Consider the following 11097-nt stretch of genomic DNA (forward strand, 5'->3'; position numbering starts at 1 on the left):
ATCTTCCCACTGCTCCAGCTCTTGGACATTCTCATTTCCCCACTGGGGCAGTTCCTGGCCCATGTAGGGTTCCCACTCTCTCTCCTCCCTGGCCAAGTCCCACCCCACAGTCTGTGGCCCTGGCAGCTCTGTCCCCCCCCACTGCCCCCTCCCACTGCTCCCCGAGGGCTTCCAGCCACCCAGGGCAGAGGCTGCGGGGGCAGCAGGGGCAGTGCAGGGCACGGCCCTGGCTCTGTGCCTCGGCTGGGGGGGAAGGAGGCGACTGCCTTGGCACAGCCACCTGCCCAGCCCTGGCCCCAAGGGAGCTGCCTCTGGCCCCATCCCAGCTCCGTCTTTCCCCTCTCCCTCCGGGGCTGGCCATCACCTGCGGCCTCATCCACAGGCCTGGCTACTCCATGGCAGGGGGGGGAGTTGGGGTTCACCTCCTCTCTGAGCATCTCCATCACGCACTGCCACAGAGGCTCTCAGGGAAGCTGCTTCCTCGTGACAGAGTGGCTCTCCTGGGACTGGGCACCCCAGGGCTGGGCTCTGTTCCCCTTAGATACCCCTCTGGCAGGGCAGGGCTGTGTCATGTCACAATGGCCTCTGGGCACCACCATGTCCCGCATCACCAAGGGCCCTGACACAACGCGCCTGTGTCACAAAGGGCCACCCCGGCACCCCAACAACAGCTGACCCCACTGAAGTGGCATGGAGCAGCCCCGGACTCGGGCACTTGTAGCCCCTGATGTGCCCAGGCCCCTGTGAGGGGGGCTTTCCTTAGGGACAGTGGCCCAGGAGAGGCATTCAGTGGCCCACCAATGACATCGGTGTCAAACTCAGGGGTTTTGTTGGTTTTCATATGACAAAAGTTTCCCCTTTCCTTGGTGTTACTGAGTGATGCTGTTTGCACACTAAGCAACAATTGCAAAGAGTTATGTGAACAGCCCTGCACATCATTTCATGCAATAAAGAACCCTTTTAATTCCCCTTGTGGGCACTGGGCTTTGGCTACCAATGGGCCCAGCTTTCTCCCCCAGACAAGAAAGATCACAGAATCTTTGTGTCCAGGAGGCCGAGGCCTACTTACCTGCCTTGTGGCAGAATTACAAAGCCCAGTGAACAAAATTGCCACACTTCCCCTCAATACCAAGCGAGCATTGCATGATGACACCCCTTAATGTCACCCTTGGGGCTCTGGCATCAGCCTTCATGTCCCTGTGGGAACAGCTACAGAGATCACGAGACCTTTTCCCCCACCCCAGCTTCACAGTGAAGGGTGAATGCAAGCTGCCCTTCTCTTCCTGCTGCCTCCTCTCCTGAGGATGGCAAAGTAACCAGGAGGAGACAGCCCATTCTGTGTTTCATTGTGTCTGCAGCCTGCAATATCAGTTCAGAGCGAAGTACTTTCTGAAAACCATGCTGGATGAGTGTTGTTATCAGGAGGTTTGTGATGAAGGAAGGAAATTGGATAGTAAATAAAAGTTTCAGAATTCTTTATTTCTGTCCCATTCCTTTTCAGGAAGTTCCACTTTGCTTTTCAGAGTGCCACCTTCTCAGCTTAGTGCTATTTGTGTCCTCCCTTCTCTTCTGACTTTCTTTGCCTGCTCTGTTTCTTTCATAGTGTCTGTCTGTGTATCTGTGGCACCTCCCAGCCAAAGACCCTCCCCTGATTTTTTTCCCAGTCCATGTGCTAAAACAACCCTTGACTAAGTTATGAAGGCTGGTTGTGAAATGTCATTGTAAGACCTTGCTCCACTTGGCTTTCAGCCCCTTCAGAGCTTTGTCTAAAGAGCAGGAACTTCTTTTCCTTGCTGGAAACTGGAATTCCAGACCATTGCAGTGTGTGCCATGGAGCACAGAGGGCAATTCCCGAGGCTTCCGGGGCGCTGTTTCTGCCGTGCCTCGCAGGGGAGCTGTGCAGGTGCAGGTGACAAGGTGCCGAAGCTGAGTGGGCTCCCAGAGCAAACAGCAAAGGCTTCTTTGCTGGACATTCCCAAGCACAGCCCCAGCTCGAAGCAGAGGGAAGAAGAAAAGGGAAGCGAGGAGCTGGCAGAATCCGGGAATGCTTGTGGCTGGAAGGGACCCTGCGCAGGGGTTAGGATCCCATGAGGGAGAGATGCCTCTGCCTGAATGAAAGTGCAAAGGAGACCATATGAGGACAACACAGGGATTTTATTTACCAAGAAAGGGAAGGTACAGAGATAAAAACCCAGCACAGCAACTATCAAAACTTTTTCACTATTTATACATTTTAGCACAGAATTCAACACCTGATTACAGGCTACATGGAATAAAGGAAGTTGCTGTGAGACTCAGAGATTATTAAGGGTCCAAAGATACACATTCCAGACAGAACAGTGACAGAAATGTTTATTCAAAGCATCTTAACACATCCTTTTACAAACAAAAATATTGCAGGCTTACCACACTAAGTCATCTATTCCAAAATTTCAGTTTTGGGGTCTTTTCATTTAGTTGTACCCAATTCCTCTGTTTCCTCTGGTTCATCCTCCTAAATCAGTAATTTCTGTGGATTAGAAGGAAAAACAGGGCAAAGAGATGCATTTTATTATAAAACACTGGAAAGTAATCCCAGTAATCTGAAACATAACTCTAAGATTCTGCTGTCCACCTCAGCCCTCCTCACCCACTGCCTTTCAATGGCAATACTTGAATTTAAGTTGTTTACGTCGTTTGTCAGCTGGCAGACAGACTCAGTACACACACACTGACTGCCAGCCAGCCCATGTGTAACTCTGGAACAGCCAAAGAATGTCTCCTGCTTAGATGATATCATAAGGAATTCAAAACAAGGAGGAGGGAATCTCTGTGTGAAAAAAAAAAAAATTATGGTAAAGGGGCAGGGAAGACCAGGCTGCAAGAAAATAGGTTTTGTTACATCTGGTCTTCACAGGATGTGTATTTTCTTCAAATCATTCCCTCTTAGTATAACTTAATCTTGCTAAACATAAAGACAAGGGGAACAATATGTTGCCTCATTAATTATGGCTGGCGACCTGTGCTGAAAAATGTTTAAAATCATCCAACTCCTTGATTCTGGAAATAAAGTGTTGGAAGGAACTTTGAGAACATCTATCACTTTGCTATGTTTTCATCTGCCTCTATGCCATATCTGACAGATACCTGGGATCATTTGTTCTCAAAAACACCCTACAAAAGCCACTGGGAAACCAGAACTGCTTTGTTGCAGTGGGCCAGAAAATTTATTAGAATCAAGTTCAGTCCAAATGGTTATTTGAGTCCAAAGGTCTTTGAGACAAAGCAGGCTCAATGCACTTTCACCAAATCCAAAGCAGTGCTATAACCTGCTGAGATTTCTGCTGGATTTGACCCAAGCCCAGAGATCCTGTAAGATGTCAGTCCTACACACCAGGTCAGCCAGCTGCCTGCTCTGCCCTGAAGCTAGAGAGCACCTTCAGAGGAGAAAATTGAGAGACTGCAAGAGCTGACCTAAATGTTTAGTGCATACCTTCAGGCATTTTCATATAGTTTAAGAGATTCTCTGATCCCTAAAGACAGTGGTTTGCTTGGATTTATTGTAAAATGGACTGACTACAAATGGATAAATTTATCTGGTATTTTCATACATCAGATAGCCAAGCTTGTAAATTTTAAGAATAAATACAAACAACACAATTGGGTGGAGGCATATAAGCTAAATATGAGTAAACATGGAGGCATCCCTGTTGCTTCTTGTAATTGTGAGTTTAAAACAGGCTTCTGAACAACCTGGAAGAAAACCTGAGCATCTGAATTCAAATCTCTTTGGTTTGTAGGAGAAAAAAACCAACCAGAGGCTATTCAAACCATAATGCATAATAACACCTAAAATTTGTTTCTTTGTATTTGTTTAGCCTGCTTTTGAACTACAATTGAGAGAATTAAGAATATACAGTTGCATTCATTACAGAAAAGTGAAGTGCTTGAAACTGCCTAGACTTCTCAGGATCTGACATATTCTCTCTCATTTTTGTAAAAAAAAAAAAACACAGTTTGGAAATGCAATCTCTTACAAATTCAGCTCTGCAAGTGTTGTCAAGTGTATATGCACTAAAGTGTCACTTTTAATTTGTACTGTTGCAGTATGTGAGTTCTGCTTCTCACAGTTCACCTCTCCAGAGAGCTGCCCTCCTTATGAAAGGTACAGATTCCCATGGTCTCCCAGCAGCAGCATGGCTTCAGCTGATTGACATCCATAATTTCAAACCCTGACTACTAATTAAAGAATGAGCACACATGCCCCATTTCTTACCTTGATCCTACTGACCTTGGTTTACTTCTTCCTCTCTTCCCTCACCTTCCCCTCCATTGCTTGCTGGGTTAAAATCCTCACTGGAGGGCTCATGACCCCCACCCTCTGCAGTGACTGCAATATGAGAAATTAGAAATACCAAAGAAAATCAACTTTACAAATTTGCACTCAGCCCTTGTTTTCATGTAATGCCAGCTAACTCCTACTGAAGGCTGCAGTTGTTGTTCACATGAGAAATCCCACAAAATCGTCTCTGTTTATTACCAAGTTTATATAATAAGCCATGACGTAGAGTAAAATAGCTCACAGGCTTCCCAAGACAGTTTATCTCATGCTATGTGAAATAAAACAGATACATACATACATATTGTGCAGTTTATGAATGGACTTGGAAGTTCCAAACATTCAATACATGGAAAATCATAGGAAAAACAAAATAAAACACAAAACCTCTCTCACATCACTTGGTATTAAACCTGTAAAACGATGGTCACCATAGTGAAAGCATGGAGTTTCCAGATGTTTCCAGAACAAACCTGTAACTGAAGGAATTTTCTCTTCTTCAGTTACTGCTCCTTCTGCTTCTCTGGGGGCTGGCTCTTCCTCATGGGGAGACCAGGGTGTTAATTTGGTAATTTCTGATGCTTTCCATTTTGGTTCAACAGGTAATGGTGGTTCATCCTCTTCTTCCTCCTCTTTTTCCTGGAAGAGAATTCATGAAATCCAGTATCTCATTGCTACAGACAGTAACTAAGATGATGGGTTAGTCTACTAAAACCTCCTTATCTGGGATCAAAATGGCAATGACTGGGAAGTATTTACAGGTGGAGGAACTTCAGCAGCTGCAAATCTTGGACAAAAACTACACTTTGAACCTTGATGAAGTTCAGTTGACAATTACTGATGATTGATATCTGATGCTTTGTCTGGTAGATGCTTCACTGTCTCACACAGTAACAGACTGAAAAACCAGTTGTTTCTGCCTAAATCTTTGCTTAGGGAGGACATTTGAAAGGATCTAAGAAGCAGTAAGGTAGTGCACAAAGCTTATGGTTTTGAAATGTGAAGATATTTTTTTACATTTGAAAAAATCATGCTTTTTCTACAAATATGAAGGAGTCAATAATTGAATCATTGTCTGTATTATTAGCTAATCTTTTCTCTTTTTTTTTATGGGCTTTGTTCTGCAATTACTTCAACTAAACCAAAAGGGCAAAATTTAATCTTACTTTAGTGACAGCACTGTCCCTTGCTTTACAAAGCTCATCCAAGAATTCCCAGCTGAACTAAGGAAATACACATTACTTTGGATACTCCTATCAATCTGATACTTAATTTGAGGATCTCTTGCTTTTAGCCTGAAAAAAGCAAAACAGTCTCCAAGCTTTGCAAATCTCTATCACAAGTGACAGGACTTTGATGATTTTTATTTTATCCTTCAGAAATGATTGCTGCATCAGAGAATTTTATGATGTGTAATGGCAACTAATGTCACGTAAGAGGTAGCAAACTCTAAGCTAAAATGTGGCATTTTTTCTTGAAATCAAACAGTAATATTAAAATATATTTCTTACTTCTGTAGCTATTTTTGCATCATATTAATCAGGAATGTTTCAAAACATTAATGCATAAAGGAGAAGGGAAAACACACTTTGACACCACTTTGATACTCCCTACAACTATTAGAATCCGTGGATATTAAGTTCCTAACAGGACCAGGACAACAATAGGATGTATTTCCCAAACATGAATCTGCTGGAAAATACCATTTGTATGCATAGCACCAAGCAGTTCAGAAATACAGGAAATATTGTTCATTATTTTCTGGTGTTCAGAAGAAAATGTCACAGAAGCTAAATATGCAGACAAATGTATCTGTATTCCCCTGTGATTTGAAACTTCAAATGTTTTGGGAAGGTTCTGATTCTTTTTAAGCAGAAAGGATTCATATCTGCAAGCAGTGCAAAATCACACCTTGTAGTTTTCAAAGCTTACACAGTAGAGAACATTAAAAAAAAAAGGCAAAATGAAACCTCATTTAGTTCTTAAGAATGCACAAGTTTCCACCCCTTTTTACTCATAAGATCTACTTTAACATCACTGTCTGTAAGGCATTTTACATATTCCTCAACAATAGATTTGATTTACTGAGTTCTCTGATACTCACTACAACTTGCACTATTTCTTTTACCTGCTCTGGTTCTATGTATTCACCATGCTGCTCACATCCCATATCAAAGATGAATTTGCCAGGACCTAAAGGCTGCATAAAGACATAAAAACATCAACAGAACTGAACAGTTAATCCATTCTAAGCACAGAAATGTAAAATACCCTTTACTAAAAATTCCATGCAATAGTCAGTAACACTACAGTTTGCAAGTGATGTTGCAAAGACACTTGGCATTGTGTCCTACAGGTTAATTCAGTTTCATGTGTTACACTTATGGTACAAGAAATACTACAAAAGATCAGAAGCCTAGCTTCTTATTTTAAGAGGAAATAGGTCATATTAAGGCAATTCCATGCTAACTGTTCAGATGAATAGAAAGTGTTCCTGCACGCTTACCTTACCATTGAGAAACCTGCCCTTAAATCTATGGTTTAGGTGGATAAGTTCAGCTGGTCCTTCCTGGATTCCGTTTACCCAAGCACCAACATACTTAGATCCTGTGTCTTTATAGACATATGTGCCTTGCCCATGCCTAAGGAGAAAATTATTTTGTTTTATACCAGTGAGCATTAAGAATTTAGGATGTTGTTATAATTAAGGTATAAAACCAGTATTAATTAAGCAGCTGAAACTACTCAAGCTGGACTAAATTGCCAAGGTCACCCCTGGATGTCATTTGCTGCAGTCAGACATGCTCTGAAAATAATCTTTGCATTTTAATGCCACTGGGTGACTTGAAACATCCCTGTGAGAACGAAACAAACCTCTTGTTGTCAGCCCATTCTCCAGTATAAGTGTCTCCATTTGCATACAGATACTCTCCATAGCCCTGTCTCTGGTCATGCATCCAGTCTCCTTCAAGGACAAAAGGATAAAAGCAGTGTGAGACCTGGTTTATTTCTTTGTCTGATACAGTGGCCAGTTTGTAACATTATCATACAAGTATCAGAGAAGGAAAAGAAAGCTATGATACTGTTGGACTTCCTCACTATTCCTTACACCACTCCTTACTCTAGAGTCCCTTGCTCTTTTTTCATCAGTCTGTTCCTCTCCACATGTATTTATGCTGCTGCCTGACCTCTCTCTCCATTTTTCCATCATTATCTGTCTCTGTTATTACTTTCTATTACCATTATGAACACATAACAACCCAGTCCTATCTTTAAATGGGGTAATGTATTACAGCTGCATTAGATAATGTGACTTTTCCACATAAATTTTAAAGAGGAACTACTTTGACTTATTTGATAAAGTTGTCCTGTCAGTCATGGGGCACATATATTCAGAAGGATGCTAGATGGTGTGTCTTAATTATTCTTCTAATCAAGCTAAAAAGTAGTTAAAAAAAAAAAAAAAATCACAGTGCTTATGTTCCTGCACGGCAAGATCAGGCTGTGCTTTTTGCTCTCAGCTTTTAGCCCTCACAATGTGAATGTCTTTTTTTTCCTAGCTTAGAAAGGAGGGGGGAAATATTGTCCCTTGAAACTTAACTGATATTCTGAGTATTTCAGGTACTCTCCAGCAAGCAGGGAAACTGTGAATGTCAACTTCTCCAAACTTCAGAGGTGTCCCAATCCCTAAATAAGGACTCTGATAAGCAGCCAATTTTTTTAACGACAGATCTAATAAATGCTCTAAACTAAATCCCCATAAATAAACCCCAAGCTTCTCAGAACTATTACTAGAAAGGGAATAAGAGGACAGTATCTTGTAGCAAATGTATCTTCTTAAAATAAGACATTCTCCAATTCACTATCTCTTTTCATTTGTGGCGGAGGAGGAGTGAGAGGGGAACGTGTCCTTTTGGCTACAGAAATCCTTGCAACTGTGTTCAGTGTTTTACCTGCATATTTTGATCCATCTGGATAAAAAAATACACCTTTTCCATGCTTCTTGTTTTCAAGGTAGTCCCCAGTGTAGAGAGCACCGTTTTTAAACCTGTAGGTCCCCTGAAACACATTTGGTACAGACGAAATACCTGTCAGCTCTCACCCTTGGTTCAATACAGTGCCCAAATAACACAACTGCAGAAGCAGAACCACGACCAGGGTCGGTGTCTTACACGTCCACTCCTCAAACCATGCTTGTATTCCCCTTCGTAGGTGTCACCATTGGGCAGCCGTGCCTTCCCAAATCCATGCCGCTCCCCTTCGGAATTGCGATCGCCTTCATACTCCTGATAAACGCGGAGGGAAAATGGTTAAAGGGCTGGGCCTGACTGAATCCAACCTCACCACACAGAGGGACTCAGGTGTTTGTGGAAAGCTGCTCCAGCTCAGCTTCAGTCAGACCCCGGCACCCCCAGCCTTCTTGCCGCACAACTGAAAAGCGTGGATGCGTGCTTTCAAACCCATGGAAAAAGCGGGGCAGGTCGCACCTGGAACGACACAGCCGCTCTCCCGAAACCCCCTGCCCGGGGAGCTGCCCCTCGGGACCTCTCCTCGGCCCGGCCCGGCGGGCACTGAGCGCCTCATCCCCGGGGATGTTCCCTTTCCCTCTGCCTTCCCCGCTGCCCGCCCGCTCCTCCCGGGCCCCCGCGCACCCCGATGTCCGCCCCGGCCTCCCCGGACTCGTCGCCCTCCTCAGAGCCCAGGTCCGACATGGCCGCGGCGTCGCCGTCGCTGTGACAACCGAGCGAGGCCGCGGCGGGGCCGCCCCTCAGCGCGGCCTGGGCCCGGCCCCGGCCCCCAGCACAGGGAAATAAAACTCTCCAACCTGTTTGTTAGAAAGTCGGCACTAATGATTCCGTCTTGGAGGAACATGGGGATAGCTCCCCAGAACGTGCGTGTCAGTCGCCAAAACTTTTACCTAGTTATTCATTTCAGCAAAGAGATTAGTGTTCATTGGCTTACAATTTACGTAATTGTCTTCATTAATTAGTGTTCTGCCTTCTATTCGTTATTGATTTCTTGCTTCTCATGCTAATTAGTCCGCGTTTTTCAGTATTTTTATAATCTTTCTCCCAGATAGAGCACCTCTGCTTTATGTAATGTGGTTTATAAATTCTGTCCCGTTCTCAACAATAAATTCCCTTCCCAGGCTCTACTAACTTCCTTCTCGAGGTCTGAGAGCACTAAAGTATGTCAAGCCCTAAACTTTTAATTGGTTTTTCTAACACGTGGACATCACCCAGAGCTTGCCCATCAGCTGTTAACTATTTCACTGATTAAGCCTCTTCTCAACATTTTCCCCCCACTGTTGCACAGGCTCATTTTAAAACAGTGCCAGGCTCTGTTCAGTGGTGCCCAGTATGAGGAGCAATGGCTGTAAAATAAAGCACAAGACGTTCCACCTCAACACGAAGAAGAACTTCTTCACATTGAGGGTGGCAGAGCTCTGGAACAGCTGCCCAGGGAGGTTGTGGAGTGTCCCTCTCTGGAGACATTCCAAACCCACCTGGACGTGTTCCTGTGTCACCTGCTCTGGGTGGCCCTGCCTTGGCAGGGCGTTGGACTGGGTGATTTCCTGAAGCCACTCCAACCCTCTGCCTCTTCCCCTCAGCTTTTCCCACCAAGTGCCTTTTGTGTGTTGAAACTGGTGATGTCTTGGATGTGACCTGAGACCCCTCAGCCTTCCGAGAGCTCCCAGTAGTTAAGCTGGTCTGGCCTGAAAACAACATTTTAGATTTTAAACCTCATCCTTCAGCTAGATTCTTTTATTTTTGGGCAGTTTATTGATGTTCAGAAATACCAGTCCACTTCCTGTCTTCTCTCTTACAGGACTCTGGCAAGTCACCTCACCATCACTTTGCACAGTAATTTAATGGCCAAGGATTCACAAGGCAAGGATATGCTTTGTGAAAAGCAGTGAGCTAGACAAGCACTGGGCAGAGCAGGTGACACTTCTGAGGAAGGCAGGATTGGCAAGTAGTTGGAAAATGTGGTGGGGGTCACCTTATGCCCTAGATCAAAGCTTCTCCACCCAAACCAGAAGAAAAACAGGGTCATCGCTACACAAAGAAACACCATATTCAGGTGAGTTTTCAGAGGTAGGAATCTAAATAGCCAGTATTTAGATAATGAATGAATACTAATAAGGTGTCACTTCTGTGGCAAGTGTCTTTTTGTCTTCACCTGGGTAAAGATGCAAAAAGAGGAGACTATTTCTAAATACCTCTGTGTTCATAGGAACCAGCTTCTGAGTTAATGTCCATAGGAACCAGCTTCCGAGTTAATGTCCAGTTACTCATTTGAGAGCACCTTCCCTTTGAAACAGTTAAGAACACTGAAATTAAATTTTGTTAGCTGGTAGAGCACTAAGAAGCTATACATTCATTGACTCCAAACTGTATGGTTATTTCTCTTTCCTGCACATTCCCAGCATTTGACTAGGGAAGCCTAATTTGCGTAATGTACTGTTAATAAGCAATTGCAGAATATGCAAGCTACTGCTCTGCTGAGCTCCTGCAGAGCTGACATGAGTGCACATTCTCTGAAACACAATCTGTGCAGTTCCTTCTTTCTGACTCTTGATGATGCCTCTGTTTCTCCCTTGCACCCAAGACTGGCTAAATTCTTTTATCTACAATAAGGTAATGTCTCTAATTATAAAAGTGCTCACTTGGTCTGTGCGTGGTGTATTCATTCTAAGCAGACACTACAGCTCAGAATGATAAGGGAATTTATGTTTGGAATGCATAGGGAGGTGCTCCCTGTTAAACAAAAGCAAC

At 43.9% G+C, this 11097-nt stretch overlaps 1 protein-coding gene across 2 annotated transcripts; it reads right to left on the reverse strand.

Moving 5' to 3' along the window:
- Positions 1-2135: 2135 nt before the first annotated feature.
- RSPH1 (radial spoke head component 1) lies at positions 2136-9079 on the reverse strand. Of its 2 annotated transcripts, none has more exons than XM_042033737.1 (9): positions 8971-9079; positions 8491-8604; positions 8272-8377; positions 7193-7283; positions 6825-6960; positions 6447-6518; positions 4792-4957; positions 4271-4369; positions 2136-2509 (listed from the first exon to the last, which is right to left on the reverse strand). In XM_042033737.1, exons 1-9 carry the CDS (start codon positions 9028-9030, stop codon positions 2487-2489), a joined length of 867 nt encoding a protein of 288 aa, XP_041889671.1. In that variant the 5' UTR covers positions 9031-9079; the 3' UTR covers positions 2136-2486. The 2 variants fall into 2 exon arrangements, with proteins under 2 accessions (XP_041889671.1, XP_041889681.1); XM_042033747.1 differs by having other exon boundaries at positions 4256-4369.
- Positions 9080-11097: the final 2018 nt, after the last annotated feature.

This window comes from Corvus kubaryi, unplaced genomic scaffold, assembly GCF_017639235.1.
Source record: "Corvus kubaryi isolate FWS band 111438036 unplaced genomic scaffold, C.kubaryi_AGA036_p1.0 133, whole genome shotgun sequence".
Lineage (NCBI taxonomy): Eukaryota > Metazoa > Chordata > Aves > Passeriformes > Corvidae > Corvus > Corvus kubaryi.